General features: G+C 37.9%; 1 protein-coding gene across 10 annotated transcripts in view; it reads right to left on the minus strand.

The window, feature by feature from the left end:
* Positions 1 to 16,466, minus strand: part of LRMDA (leucine rich melanocyte differentiation associated) — a 613,212-nt gene that overhangs the window by 148,996 nt on the left and 447,750 nt on the right. Inside the window, exon 7 of one of the 10 annotated variants that reach the window (XM_058421532.1) lies at positions 14,660 to 14,757. The exons of the other annotated variants lie outside the window; for them this stretch is intronic. Coding sequence (XP_058277515.1) covers positions 14,674 to 14,757 — 84 coding nt within the window. The 3' untranslated portion in view covers positions 14,660 to 14,673. The remainder of the gene's footprint in view (positions 1 to 14,659; positions 14,758 to 16,466) is intronic. 10 annotated transcript variants of the gene reach the window in all.

Consider the following 16,466-nt stretch of genomic DNA (forward strand, 5'->3'; position numbering starts at 1 on the left):
CCAAGACTCTGGCCTGGGTTGGAACTAGAAGACTTCTACCCAGCTGCTTCCTGGCAAGCCACTGGTCCACATCTTCACTTCTCCCACTAGACTCCTGATACTATCCACACCAAATTTTCTCTGTTTTTTTTCTGGCCAACATGTATAAATTTGAAACACTGACCGCTCTCTAGAAGACAACATAAATTCTTGATTCTGTCTCCGTTGGTCAAGGCATAGCACCCACAGACAGATTCCTATAAAAATATTATCTCTCATCAAAGACTGGGATTGCCCCCATTTTTGCAGCCATACTGCATATTTCTCTCTCAGCTCTACAGCATGCCTGAGGTTTCTGGAAACTGAAGTAACATGCAATCACACAGAAGACTCAGAAAACAACAAGTGAAAGAAAAACACTTGTTTGAAATCTGGTACAGAGCAGATAGGTCCCAACCACCTGACTCAATGCCAAGGGCAGACACCTGCCTGACATAACTTGAGCTGACTCAGGAATATACTCTCATTTTGTCAACAAAGATCATTTTCTGCTGTCCTTAATTACCTGTGTGTCTTGTAAAGAGACATATAGCCTACACTACAAGAAAAGGAAAACAAACAAACCAACCCGCAAAAAACGCCCTATATCCCAACTACTTGCAAAAAAGAAATTACTACTCTACTGGAAAAATATGGCAGTCCATGTGAAATCTGGCAGGACGAATACAGACTACAAGAGAAGAATTTCAAGGAATCACGAAAAAACCCCATCTGCTCATGGCTGGAATATGTCATACATAATCTATCTATCATAAAAAAAAAGATTAATTTTAGAGAGTATTCTTTTCAGATTGTTACCCTTTCCTAATGCATAAAATAATCCATTCTTAGTGACCATCTATTTTCAGCTTTAGAGCTTATGCCTGAACATGCTTCATATTTGTCTTGCCCTGGAAACAGTCTCTTGAAGGTAAGACTACTTTTTTCAGGAACTCTCTAGCTTGACTAATGACAACTGAGTTACCAAAGACATTAGCACTGAATAAATATATGCTTTGAACAAAGAATTTTCAATGTTGCTTTGAAGGAAAGAGATAGTGACTATTTCTATTTTCAAATGTAGGTCTGTGATGAGTCTACCATCTGCAATGCCTTTGACTTCATGACTGCATGCTCTCATAAACTCTGGAACACTCTATTAGTCAATGCCTGGTCAGTCCTCAAGAAATTCTTTCCCCAACCAGTACCACTTGAGTCACTCCTACTATTTGTCATAGCTCCTGCCTTCAATTTCAGACTTTTTGGGAGCAATTTTAAAGCTGTTTTTAAGCAATATTTTCCATTTCCTGTACCAAAGAGACCAGCCTTTTTTAAAATACTAGGCAGTATTGTTCATATCCTAGAGAGATTCACATGAGGAAAAAAGTAGACAATGACTGTTTATAAAATTTTTCAGGAAAGAAACCAAGACTGAAATTTACAGAATACTGTAAAAATCATGTAATCCATTACAGGTCTTGACTGCATTATTTCTATGGTTGTGACTACATAACCCACAATGTACAGGAGGAAAAACAGCTTTTCAATCAAAGATTTTAAAAAGGGACATTTTTGTCTATGAACTGTTCTGTTGTTGCATTATTTCATGGACACAGACACCACAAAATAAAAATGGTGTGCTTAATAAAAACTCACCAGCACTAAGAAGTAGGAGTAGAAGTGATAAATGCAGTACAGGATTTTTTTCTTTGGGTGGGCTTTTTTTCCTCCACTTTAATGAAGTCAGCACTCCCCCTTTTGCTACTAGATAACAAATCCCCACGTCAGTACTACATAAAATGTCCATTAGTAACCCTGAATTATCTTATATTTCTGACATTCTAAGTTCTTGTAAAATAAATTAATAGTCCATGGTAATACATGGTAGTCAACAAGCCATACAGGATAATATTTTTTAAAACATACTCCTAAGCTGACACTCTGCAAAGCTCAGAAATGTCAAGCAAAACTTGAACAGAAAACCAAAGGCCTGTCGTTTCAGGATCTCATGGTCCAAGTCCTCTGAGCTCACAATTCCCAGTGAATAAGAGTTCAATCACACCGAAGAATTCTTTCCACATGATGCTTTAATGTACGGTGAGCTAAAAGTGCTCAAACCTAAAATGCAAATTATCAGTAAGATCTCACAGGGCCAGATCTTGCAAAAGAACATCTGACGTATTCCAGAAATGCAGTCAACTTGAAGTTAGTTCTGTGAGCAAGCGTCTGATCCAGACTTGTGACACAGTCAGAGCTCCATCACGTAACTAAAACTAAGAGTTTTCCCCAAATGTAGTGAATCAATAGAACACTTATGATTGCAGCCCACTGCTCTGTTCATTTTTTTAATTCCACTGCAGCTTTCTGAAGTTAAAGGTGTTCTAATGTGTGGGTTTAGCTGTACTGACTTCTGTAGGTTAAGCAATGAAATAGGAGTCATTATGGATGATGACCTTCCAGTGTCCCTGATATGGGAGATAGATGGCATATGACTTGATCCACATAAACTGAAATGTTCAATGATGCAGGAATTTCATAACCTCTAAGGAATTCATTCTTTCTGCAACACCGAATGACCTGGAATTATACTAATCTTCCTCTGTCTTATCCTACATCTTTAACAACTCCTAAAGATGACCGTGACTATTTTATTCAACCATTATTTTTTTCCCTACAATAACTTGGAAGATAGTTATTACTAAATGCACAGTTTTAAAGTCTATATATTAATATGAGAGTTTCAGAACTCAGAGCAGACACATGACAATAATAAGCAAGCACTGAGCACAGGAACAGATGGCCATTGACCAAAGCACTGAATATGTGTTATTAGGAATAAAGAATCCTCAGCAGAACAGCTTCAGTCCCAGTAAAGTACTCGTATCTTCAGAAGCAGAATTCCTTATTAGGAAATTTAAGACCAAATTGATTCTGTCTTTGAAAAAAACACCAACCCTGAGACATTTGAGAGTGAATTCAATATGTTCCACTAAAGACACTACCAAAACCATAGAGAATTTGATCATGAGAACTTAACAGAGGAATACACTTCCACAGAAGAGTTGGTTCAGCTCAGAAACAACTAACCCAAAAGATCTGTATCACCAGGGAAGATCAGCAAAGACCTTACAAGAGAAATAATGTCTAAAAAAGATCAGATCTTGGATTCCTGGTGAAATGTAATGAGCATTCAAGACTGGGAGAAATCCAAAGCAAAAAGTTACAAGCAAAACAGTATTACTTGACTAGAACTTTACCACTTAGACAAAAGGAGATTGCTCTTGGAAGGCTTAAAAAATCAGTGTCTGAAACTGTGTAAAATTGCCATATACACAATACTAATGAGAAGCACTGTAAAACCTTTGCCTTTACTTTTTCCTCAGAAGTCTAAATCCAGTGGCAGACTCAAGCTACTAGGTGGTTTCTAGCCCTCAGTACAGTTCTTGAGAGCTTAAGGCTTTTAGCTTCCAAAAACTCCTTGTGTTACAAAGTACTAGGCAGATCACGTACATTTCTGGTTGGAGTTATATTGGAAATGGTCTCTTGAAGATAAACAAGGAATACATTTTTAAAATAGTCTTATTTTATATGAAGAAGTTACACCAATTATTTAAGCACAAGAAATTTCCTAAAATGCTTTTATTCTATCTGGTGCACCGTCTCATGTAGTGCTATCCTGCAAACTTCCTTGCTTAAATATTGGAAACAGCCCCAAAGGGCTACATATAAATATGACACAATCTATTTAGATTTATCTTTATCTTCAGTCTGACTTTTCCTACTGAATTAAGATTCAGCAAAATGGTATACTACCTTAAAGTCCTCTGTAATTAGATAGGTAGAATCCTGCAAATATGGGAACTTGTAAGAGTAAAGATTAAACCTCAGTAAGATTCAATAAAGTCTATATAACAATTACAAAACACTCTACCTTCCAAAAAACCACACTGGAAATCTGTACACAACATACTGCAAAACATCCACAAGAGATTTTATTTCTCCTCAGACGATTTCTAAGTATTTCAAGCAAGTAGCTATTAACCATTAGGTTAATAAGAGGTAGAAAGGAGTAGTAGTTAAGCTTAAGGAAATGTAACTGGACAATTTTTCCACTCAGGACTGGACTTAAAGATAGAACCATCCCAAAAGCTTTTTTTCAATTAACAGCATCACTCACAGATTAATTTCAACAATCTATACATACATAAATATAAATAAGTAAGGACCACTCTGTGTTCCTAAACATTCATGAACCTATGCTATCTTAGCTATGGCACCACATAGAGATTAAGTCTCTGAAAGCCCTTGGCTTAAAAGTCAGGCTAGAAATCCCAGATCATCTATACAACATTTTTGTTTCCAAAAGGAGCAAGGCATGTTCCTCAGTCTTATTTGAACAAAGGTTATTACTACCCTGTTACATGAATTGTCAGATAGTCTTATCTCTTCACTTTCCCCAGGAGCTCTTCCTGCCTGCAGTCTCTTCTGCTTTTTGCTTTTGTCACCGTTTCTCCTCTGTCTATGGGTAACACCAGCTCAACGAGCAAATTTTACACAAAGCAAGAAAAAAAAGAGATTTGTGGATGTTCTGTCCTCCTCCAGAACTAGGCTCTACAGCCTTGAGCCAGCTGCTGAGAAAGCTCAGTCTGTTGCTCTCAAAACATCATCCTCAAGGCTGACAGTTTCATAGTTCCTGTGAAGCATAGCTGTCAAAGGAATCTGTCACTACAGCAGGAGGAAAGCAATTTCTTAGAGAGTTTAAGCCAATTCCATGGAGAGCTTCAAAAATTCTAATGGGAAAAAAGCAAATCTAATCAATATCCCAGCAACAATAAGGGTGGGGACCAGCAGTGGAGTGCAGTTTCAGAGAGTGTCACCAGTCCATACTGCTTATAATTACAAGAGAATTTTTTCTCTTGGGACATACTGGCTCCTATATTAATCCCAAATTAGGAAATGTGCAGGTCTACTGGCAGAAAGCCAAGCTTATTTCAGTGTATTTGAGTCTCTCAGAAAGGCTCCAAGGGAATTTAGGCTAGCTCTTACTGTGTAAGAACCTGCATCAATTACTATTTTCATAGGGTTGGAAACAGCCTCCAGGATGGAGTCCAACCTTTGATCAAACACCATGGCAACTAAACTACAGTACTAAGTGTCCCATCCAGTCATTTCTTGAACATTTCCAGAGATGGTGACTCCACCACCTCCTTGGGCAGCTCGTTCAAATGCTTAACCAACCCTTCAGTGAAAAAAATTCTTCCTGATATCCAGCCAAAACCGCCCTTGGTTCTGTGTCCTCATGTCCTGCCACTGGCTGCCTGGGAGAAGAGGCCAATCCCCACCTTGCTGTGCCCTCCGTTCAGGTAGTTGCAGAGAGTGATGAGGTCTTACCTGAGCCTCCTTTTCTTCAGGTTAAACAACCCCAGCCTCTCCTCCGACAACTTACACCCTCCGCCTGCTCCGCTGCCCTTCTCTGGATGCACTTCAGCACCTCAATGCCTTTCTTCATGCCAGGGGTCCAAAAGTGGACACAGTAGTTGAGTTGCAGCCTCACCAATGCCCAGTACAGGACAATCACCTCCCTGGTCCTGCTGGCCACACTATTTTTGATACAGGCCAGGATGCCATTGGCCTTCTTGGCCACCTGGGCCCACACTGGCTGATGTTCAGCTGTTCTTGGCTGGCACTCCGATATCCTTTTCCACTGAGACACTTTCCAGTCACTCTGCCCCAAGCCTGTAGCACTGTCAGGGGGCTGTTGTGACCCAGAGACAGGACTCAGCATTCAGTCCTGTTGAACCTCAAACAATGTCAGCCCATTGATCCAGCCCATCCAGATGACTCTGTAGAGCCTTTCTACCCCCCAGCAGATCAGCACTCCCATCCAAGTTCCTTACTGAGGGTGCATTTGATCCTCTTGTCCATATCTTTGATAAAGACATTAAACAGGACTGACTCCAGTACAGAGCCCTGGGCTAGTTACTGGCCACCAGCTGGATGCGGCATCCTTCACCATCCCATTCTGGACCTGGGCATCCAGACAGTTTTTAACCCAGAAAAGTGCACCTGTCCAAACCACAGGCTGCCAGCTTTTCCAGGAGAAAGCCATGGGAGACAGTGTCAAAGGCTTTGCTAAAGTCCAGGTAGACAACAACCAGAGCTGTTCCCTTACCCTCTAGGCAGGTTACCTGGCCATAGGAGATCAGGTTGGTCACGCAGCACCTGCCCTGCCTAAACAAATGCTGGCTGAGCCTGATAGCTCGGTTGTTCGCTATGTGCTGCGTGGTGGCACTCAAAAGTATTTGTTCCCTAACCTTCCCCTGCACCAAGGTGAGGCTGACAGATCTATGGTTCCTAGAATCCTCCTGACCCTTCTTCTAGATAGGCGCTACAATGGCCAACCTCCAGTCATCTGAGATCCCTGGTGAGCCAGGACTCATGACGAATGATGGAGAGCGGCTTGGTGAGCTCTTCCACCAGCTCCCTCAGTACCCCTGGCTGGATCCCATTCAGCCCCACAGACTTGTGTCCAGGTAGCTCAGCAGGTCGCTCAGTAGCTCCCTGGGGACTACAGAAGGCTATTCTGCTGCCTGCCCCTCTCTGCCAGCTCAGGGGCTGGCTGCTCTGAGGATAACCAGTCTTTCTGTGGAAGGCTGAGGCAAAGAAAGCATTAAATACCCCAGCCTTTATCCTTGGTTACAGTGTTCCCCTCTGCAACCAATAATTGTGTTAAGGAAAGAGAAAGCACACAATTACTACTTGCATCTTGTCTAAAATAGAAAGACTCTAGTTATTTCAAGTATACCAGTACCATGAAAAACTATGCAATTCCTCTTACATGTAGATGTGTGTACACATTTAATTCATTCCACAGCAAAAAGGAAACAAGATATACTGATTTGTCATATTGAGTTAACTCCTTCCCATAGCAAGAAATACACTATATTGATACGGGTCTTTTTCAAGCAGATCAACTGTATTCTTCTGAGTTTGAGTTTAGTTCATTCCTAAATCAGCCCCTGGGCCTTCCCAATTCCTAGGATGTAACTCCCCACTAGAATGAGAACATCAGACAGCCACATATGCCAGCTGAGAATCTAGCCAGATGTATTTATTCTGATTATTCATTTTCTATTCTGTTACTATAGTGACAGGGGAGAAAAAAAAAAAAATAAAAAAAGAAAAAGTCACCCCCTTCCCAATATAACACTATACAGGCACAAACATAATGTAAATAAAATCTAACATACAATTCCCCAGAGCACATCCCTTTTGTTACAGTGGCATTTTTGATAATAGGAATTACAGCCACATGGAGACTTTTTGTTCCCCACTAAAAGTGTGATACCTCCGAGAGCAGATGATGGTTTTATTACAAAAACTTTTGTAGTTTGAAAAGAGCAGTAGTAAAAGTTAGTTCAAGGTTTTTATGACTTCTTTTGTTCAGAGGAAACTAAAGGAGGAAAACCACTGGTGATGTATGAAAAGATTGCTTGTTTACAATCAGTACACAGATCCTTGCCTTTTTCATGAAAGGAAAGGAAACCAGCAGGAGAATTACAATACGGAGCACCTCCCAGGATCTCTTTCACCATTCTCCCCATTTGTGTATTAAGCAACAAGGCAGCTGCTGAACAAGTACTATCAACAAAGCAATCTTCTAGCCCTTTGATTTAGGCTATTCATATCTTCTGCCCTGAAATAAAATGACTTTCACAATTAAAACACCGAAATCAATGCTGTATCTATTGTCATGTCTGCAGGAGAAAAGCTTTAATTACAACTCTAGTTAGATAACACAATCATTACACCTCCTTAATCTCAAATATAAAACCAGTACCCTTTCAGTGCTATGCCACCCTTTCTTTGATTTTTTTTATGTGAATGGCTTTTTATCTGAGCACTTTAATTTGCATGCCTTTGCTGCAAGGCAGCTCCCCGTGATATGTTAATTGCAGAGTGCTTTAAGTACTAAAAGATTAACATAAAACCCTTTGCAAACAAGCTAATAGTTTATGATAATTTTTGCATGGCCTTTGTCTGTCTATCACTGGATTGCCTCTAGCTGTAATTTTATAAAGAAGCTGTAAAATATCATTTAAACAAGTTCATTTACACATAATTATTACCAGAATCACATTATTCAATTTAGATACTCCAGCCTATTAACAATCCATGAACTAAAATGTAATTAAACTATTTTCCTTTTATGAACCTATTCATTACAATGTGTGGGAGATGGATCTCTCAGTTTCACTGAAAATTTCAGCACTTTGTTGTTGGAAGTGACAGGTCTGGCACTCATTCTGTGCTTTTAATTACATTAAAAGTATTTCAAGGCAGGTAAGTTAAAGAATATATTTATAAAAGAATGTGTATAAATGCCAAGATGGTGTCATCCCCTAACATATATTTATTTCATTCCACACAGTTTGCACTTCCTATCAGATAAAATAAAACCAGGATATAAAATTTCAATTATAAGTTCTCAAGTTTTCTTATTTTTTAAGAAATATTTGAAAAAAGAAAAGTTTATCCCTAACAAGATTATGTTAGCATTTCAGTCGCAGCTCTAGTCTACTACCTTTCATTACGGGGACCTGCATTGTGCAGCTGTGGATACTCCCCTTGGATAAAGATCATCTTAGCTCAAAAAACTGATTAATTTTCAACAGACTAAAATTTGCTGGGCATTGGTCCATCATGAACTGTTAGAGTTTTCTTGTTGGGCCCAGAGCCACTCACAATCTCACACTGCCAAAACACCATCGTCGTTTTGCTCAGGAGATCCTCCACCTAGCATTTCACAAGGCTAGGGCATCAGGCCCTGTTTACTTATTGCATTTTTATCCCAATTGTCCTGACTTATCAAGGTAAAAATCTGATCTGGACAACAAAAGCCTCAGTCTTTGCTCAGTGATACAAGCTGCAGACTCTCCTGCACAAATCAGGCTTTAGGATAGCTGCTGAAACTCAATGGAAACATAACACATTGGTAATTTGCCCCGATAATCAAAATTATTTTATCAGAAACATACAAATCAGAAGACAGTAAGCATTTCCTTTTATCTGTCAGGATAAAAGCCAACATATCCAAGTGTCACTCATGAGGAAGACAAAAAGAATGGACCCATATTAACTACAAATACTGATTACCCATGGGTTTCAATTCCCTCACACCTGTGTTAGAATGGGAAACCTATTAAAAATTTAAGCTGTAAATTAGACAGTACCATTACTGAGACAAAGACAGGTCAGAAGGATGCTGCAGATGAGAAGAAAAAAAAAAAAAAAGGAAAAGAAGGAAAAAAATCAAGTCATTCTTCTAATGTGTGTGAAGCGCAAGTATCTCTTTTTTTTTGTGACATCACCCAAAATCCATCCTTTGTCAATTCATTCTACCTAATGCCTGATGCCTGCCTTTTCAGTTGAATTAAAAAACTGCAACTTAATTCCTTTATGGATACTTCTCTTCTGCACAGATAAAAAACTGGCCTTGAAAATTTTAATTTGTTAATGATTGATATTTCTTATCTGAAAAATTTAAGATAAGCTTTTGGTCAAAGCACACAATAGTTACACAATAATACTAATAAGAGAAATGCCAACAGAAATTACTGTGGGAATAAGATTCTCTACAGAGAAATTCTGTCACAAAACAAGGGATTCATAAGAAAACCTTGACAGATATTTCAGTCTAAATGGCCGGGGATCTGTGAATCATTGAGGCTGATAAGCTTAATTATTTCTAACAGTCTTTGAGCATTTATTTCAATCAAATGTCAATCTGAATGTTACCATTTAGATCAGTTCCTAGAGAAGTTAATGACTATAAACTCAGCAGGTAGCTGTGACAGGCAAATTGCAATAAAACCTAAGACCTTTTATTCTCTCTAAACTCCTGGTCTGTACCGTAGAGTTACTTCACAATTCTTTGTAGTGGACTTTGCAAAATAAATTCCATCATATACTTCTTCCTCTCTCTCTCTATTTTTTTTTTTTTTTTTTCAATCACTGAGGGTACAATAGGGAAATGGCAAATTTTAAATAAATCCAAGTTTGACCACCATTCCAGAGTGCAGCCTAGCCCTACCAGAACTCTTCTAGATCCCAATACATTTACAGAACTACAGTGTATTGCAGTCCCCTGTGTTCTTGCTGTTACTTACTTCACAGTCATTAACAGTTCTATTCAATATAATTGCATTATTATTATTATTATTAGTGGTGGTGTTTTGTTGTTTTAAGCATCCAGAGAATATAAATTATTTTTACTCTTTGAACCATCAGCATTTGAAATTTATCTTAATTTTCAGAGCCTTGTAAGAAATTGAAAATAAAACTAACACCTCTAATTTTACATACCTATTCTGAGGTTAATTATTCATTATCGGACTAAGATTAAAACAGTTTCACTGAGAAGAGAAGGTGTCAGGATAGGTCAGGGACAGCTACAACTTGTCTTCAATGTTTACACTTACACAGAAGACCCTTAACTCAATGCCTAAAGAACCTATATGGTTGAGATATAATTGACAACACTTGGAGTGTTATCTAAAAGCATAACCAAAAAACCTCTAACAAAAGAGTTTAGCATCCCTGTTCACATTAGTAGCTTCAGACTGGTTTAGATAGTGGTCTAAGAATAAAATCACTGCATTTCCTTTTCACAAGAGTAAGCTTCAGCCTCAAAACAAGTTACAAACAGTTGCTTAAATGTGTGGGGTTTTTCAGTTTCATGCTGTTTTAAATCAAACTGTTACTTATGTAGCAATAAGTTTATGAAGGAACCACAATGTATGAAGAGAAGCATTTTTTCATTTTAGAATCTCCCTGTTCATTCCAAACTCCCATTATTTGGACTGTCACCCTGACACTGCCTGAGGTGCATTCCAGCTCTCTGCAAGAGAATCTGCTTTCCCACTAATGGGGCTGTTCTTGCAATAGCAAATGTAATTTTCCACTCCATTAAAAACAGTGTGCAAAAGGACCCTATTTCTCAATCCACACAGATCAGTTCCCAGTGAAATCCTATTCACCAAATATTACAACAGCAGAATCCCCTTCAAATATATAGGTGCTTTTTCAGGGCTGGACAAACAGGTCTGATCCAACCACACCTGAACATCAACTGCTCCAATATTCTTCAGTGTTAGAGAAAAATACACAGAGATTTGGGAAGGATCAAGAAGTTAGGAAGAAACTGAGAAAGCAAATATTGCAATGATACTTTCTGATAATACCATTTTCATACTGCTTTTCTTTAACCACCAGCCATAATGCAGATTTATATGGTGACTTACTCTCAGCTGTAATTCATCTGGATTTACAAATTCATTAATACACCAAATAGTGGTCTAACTGCATTTTGAATTATCTTGCAAAGTTCAAAATCAGATGTCTTTACAGCAAAGTAAAATTCAAGTAAAAGAAACAGCATTCTATAATAAAATAGTTACATTCAGCTATATTTTAAATGTATTACCCTTTATTTAAATGAATCATTACATCATCAAGACAATTTTACAAAAAGGAATGAATATAATCACAGAAGAACTTATACAAGTGCTTTATCTCATAATTCAGTATAAATTGTTCTCATGCAATTCTCTCCAGGAAACAGTAACTCTGTACTCTTTGATTAAAAGAAATAAAGATTAAGACAGTGCAAAAGCAGTGTAAAAAGAACTGTCTGGGAATTCTGTGCCTCGAGTTCTAAACTGGGCATTAAGTTTATTAAAAAGAAAAGAAAACATTATGGCTTTTAATTAAAACTGAAAACCTCAAAATTCAAGTTTCCCAGTGTTTTCCCCTTTCCACTGTGTTACAAAAATAAAAATGTTAAAGTAACTTCAATGAATTTTAAGAATATATCATGAGAGGACTTCAAGAGATACCTCCCAGAGAGTCTACAATATGTATTGTAGCACCATTCACCAGGCAGAACAATTAACAAATCACCTAATTTCATTCACCCTCTCCCTCCCCGGAGATGCTCAAGAACTGCCTGGATGCAATCCTGTACCGTGTGCTCCAGGGTGACCCTGCCTGAGCAGGGAGGTGGGGCCATGTGTCCCTCTGTGGCTCCTTCCAACCTGACCCTCTCTGTCACCCTGTATTCACCTCTACACTCCTCCCAGACTGAGACTACCGAAGGCTAACAAACGAGTTTCTAAAACCAACCAAACAACAGCAAAACATTATTCGTATTAATCAGAATTCAGTAAAAGTATAAAGGTAACGCTGCAGCACTTGGGACCAAATTAACAATAATCTTCACATTTTTCAGTTTTGAAATAAATTTATAAAGAGTACTTGAATAAAAATCTAGGAAAACGAGATCTAGAGTCTGGGGGCAAGTGAGCAAAGAATATTACTTTATTTCTTGCCATCCCCACTGAAATACTCCTAGACAAATAAGCATTCTATGCTACATGCCTTTGATTTCTTCCATCCCAAACATGAAACCTTGGATAGCAATAAATTAGCAAAGTACTTTCATTCTAATTTTGAAGGTATGTAGAATCACCATTGGGACAATATGGAGACATCTCTGTAGATATCTATCACTCCTGACAGCTTTTTAACTAGGCATTCAAAAGTTCAGAAGTATTAAAGAATATAAAAATATCACATCTGGGGAATCTTCAAAGACTAAACACCAAATCACTGATCTCAATGACAAAGGCAGATGACAGGCGACTGGAGTCAAAGAAAGAATGGTAATAAAGTGACTACAATGGACACTTTCATAATTTATCATGGCAAGAAGAGGAAAAGCACCTTTCCGTAGCTCATGCAGCCTAAACCATAGAGCTACTCAGCAAGTTTAGATGGGAAATAGAACAATACTCAAACCCTTGAGGCAGGCACTGTGGTGATTGAGTTATGGATGGCTCCGGGCAGACACAGACACACTCAGTGATGTACCATGGAATGACAAAGCACCAAAATCCTTGACAAACTGCAAATCCAACTGACTCCTTAACTTTGAATGAGCGCTCAAGTTAGCCAAATCTGAATGCTTTGAACACATTTTGTTGTATCTCTACATTTTAAAATGTAACAACAGGATCTCTGGAATTGTCTCAGTCAGTTCCAGACAAGAGATAAAGTAACATTTCATCTGTCAATTCTGCTTGGTTCTAAATTTCAAAAAGAGCATACTTCATTCTGAGGACAATAGAAATAATTGCAATAATTTTATATCTCGAAATAATTTACAAAAGTTTTCAGGAATATTAATTTTGGAATATATATTTGCAGTCATCAGAATAATTTAGTTTAAAAGAGTACCTTGAAAGGGATAAATCTGACTTAAGAAATAAATTCTAATCTGATTAGAAAAGATGCTTAACCAAATACCTGAACTACAACTTCACCACTAAAAAGCTTCCATCCCTTCGATTTAAACAGCTAACAACTCAGAAAAAAATTACTTTTCCTACTTAAGATAAACATATTCCAATTTTATTACAGTTCTGCACTTAAATGAAAAAGAAAGCATTATCTTCAAAAGAGGCTAAGGGCCAGTAAGCACTGATCCACCACATGGATCTAGCACACACTTTAGATCTGAGTTGATATATAAAGGCTTCAGTACCTCAGTGCAAGCCAGTTTTATTGCATGATGAAATGGATCAGAATAAGGAAAACTCAGTTTACTTCAGTACTACAGATGGTTACTTAAGATTGGGTCAAAAAAACCCTCTGAACACCAGCAACGAACACAAAGGAGTGAAAGTGTAATGGAACAACCACTATTCAGAGATCATCTCAGCCTGAGAATAGCCTTATATTCATAACTCCTAGAACACTTGGACTGGCCTCCAGAATTATTTCTGTTGGAGTTAGCTAAAGATAACAATTATAGGGTGGAACAAGATGAATTATAAACTGTGAAGTATCTATTTACAAATCACTGCTATTTTGCATATTGCTACTAGTCTTAATTCTAGCAGAATTGTATGCAACTCATTACTTAAGAGAGTCTATCATTTTTTCCCCTCTTGTGCTAGCAATGCTTTAACCATAGTGTAATTAATGTAATTAAGTTATTAATAAAGATTGAAGGGGTTGAGCATCGCATGAAATACTTAATTTTGTGTATCTTTAGCTGAGTGACTGTTTAGGTTTGTATTTCAACTGTCAGCCAAATTATGTGCAATTAAGCCACAGCAGCGATCTCTTTTAACCAGTGATAATGTCAGACAGATTCATAGTTCTGGGTGGTAAAACTGCCCACTCCCTTCTATCTGTTGTATTTTCCTACTATGCCTCATTCATGTACTGCATGTATCAGTGTATTCATACTTCGAGTTTCTCTATTAGTGTGTAATGCAGAATAGAAGGTTATGCTGCAGAAATAAAATGTTCTGAATTTACCTACTAATGAGATGAAAGAACTCTTGTCCTTATGCAATTTATTCTGTTGCTGTGGTGATCAGAACACCAGTGTGAAACTGCTCACTGTCTCATTGTTCTACTTCTTCACTCAACATATCCTCAAAGCTACTTCTAGAAAAAAAAATACTTGTTCCTATTCAGGCAGGGAATGCATTGAAGCCTACAGAACTTGGAACAGATTGGCATTATTTGAGGTACAGACAGTCTTGGAGCTGAAAACTGATGCCAAACCTACCTGAGAATCCTGGATCAAGTTCTGGCCAGGGCAGAAGAGCTAGGGCAGTTGGTGTAATGAAGACATTTTGCGTACCTCCCAGTCATTCTAATGACCTCCTGTGAAGATGTGCCATTATGTTAAAGGCTCGAAGGCTGCCACTGAAAAGCACACACATGCTCAACACTGTCACCAGCACTGGCCCACATCCCCATCTCAGCTGGAAGATGTTTTTACATCAATAGCTGTAACTGGAAATATATGGATCAAGTCAATAATAGTTAACAAATGTTAAAATCATTTGAGGCGTATCTTGTGCAATCAAGCCTTGAAGGTGCCTGACATCAGGCCATGCCCTGGCTTCCAGGCAGTCAGGGTCACAGGGCTCTCCATATTTATCAGCTGCATCAAGATGTCATAGGGCAGACAGGGCATGCAGGCATTTCAAAGAAGTACAAAAGCAAAGGGTTCATATTATGAATGAAACTGACAATTTATATTTGTGATCTTTGTGATCTTTCTATTGAGCCCGGATTTATGACCATATTCTTATAATTCATTGACTCAAGGGAACAAGCCTTCATCTAGTCTTAAGAGAAAGAAGCTCCTAAGTATTAGATCAGCGTTGTGAGCACCTTGCAAAACATACCAAAGATAAAACCTGTATTATTCTTATTCTTTTACACACAGAATTTTGAGTTTTGCTGCTATAACAATAAAAGTAATTTTCCAATTCATAAATAATAACTTTCTACACAGTTGCAAAATGCTGTGGAGAACAGCCATCAATATCCCAGCTGTCCTCTGCTGAATTTTACTGAAAGTAAAATTGAGACAAGAGAGTAAGCTTACTTAGCCACTAATAATGTACTTGTAATAAGCCACGATTTTAAATGCAGCAATACTGTCAATTACTGCACAGTTCCCCAGCCTGCTAAAGATTCTTCACAGGTTTTGTCTTTTATATAGATGAGGAACATTTTTAATCTAAATTTACCATGACGGACACAAAGAATAAACACCTTTCCTTAATAATAAGGAAAAAAGTCTTAGCCAGGCACCATTTGTATTTCAACCCCAAGAGAGGTATTTTCTGTTTATCTTTTATTTCAAGTTATTGAAGAGTCGGATATTTCAATTTAAAGTGACTTTAGTATGAATATCACATGGAGTTCATAAAGAACATCTTAAATAAAATTTTGTGTCCAATTTTGAGAATATCCTTCTCATTCAGTGAGAAACACAGTGAACCTTTACCTTGTTTACTCTCTTGTAGTCATAAAAGATTTATGAAACACAGTGTAGAAAGCTGACTTCACTTCTAAGGCCATCAATAAGAGCACTTTAAGCTAAAAACCCCAAACTTTCTGCCCACCCCCACTATTCCTATTAAAGGCTCATGAGGCGTTCTGGACAATAAAATCAGTTGGAGATGTCCTTGATCTTTCTGCAGCTTTTATAGAAGCCAGATGGTTTGGCTCTGGAACATCTCATAATTTAGTGAAATGAATTAAAAGAAGAGTTCAGAATTAGCAAAATTGAACTGCATGAGTTACCAAATGTCAAAACCATGCAGGTTTTTTTCTTCTAGAATGTTACATATACTGCAGGCTATCAAGTAAGCTCAGAGAAAAAATAGCAGCGGGCTGAAATTGTATATTTCAATAGTTCTGAACAATGGGTTTGACAGCCAGAAAAACTTTCCAAAACTATTTTATTCCAGTTAGGCATACTTTGTTCAATATGCCTTCCAAGCATAATAGCTACATTTTGTATTATTTTGCTTCAGTCATCCCTTGGGCTGAAGACTGCTGACATTACTGCAGAA

The sequence above is a fragment of the Hirundo rustica genome, chromosome 8 (assembly GCF_015227805.2).
Source record: "Hirundo rustica isolate bHirRus1 chromosome 8, bHirRus1.pri.v3, whole genome shotgun sequence".
Lineage (NCBI taxonomy): Eukaryota > Metazoa > Chordata > Aves > Passeriformes > Hirundinidae > Hirundo > Hirundo rustica.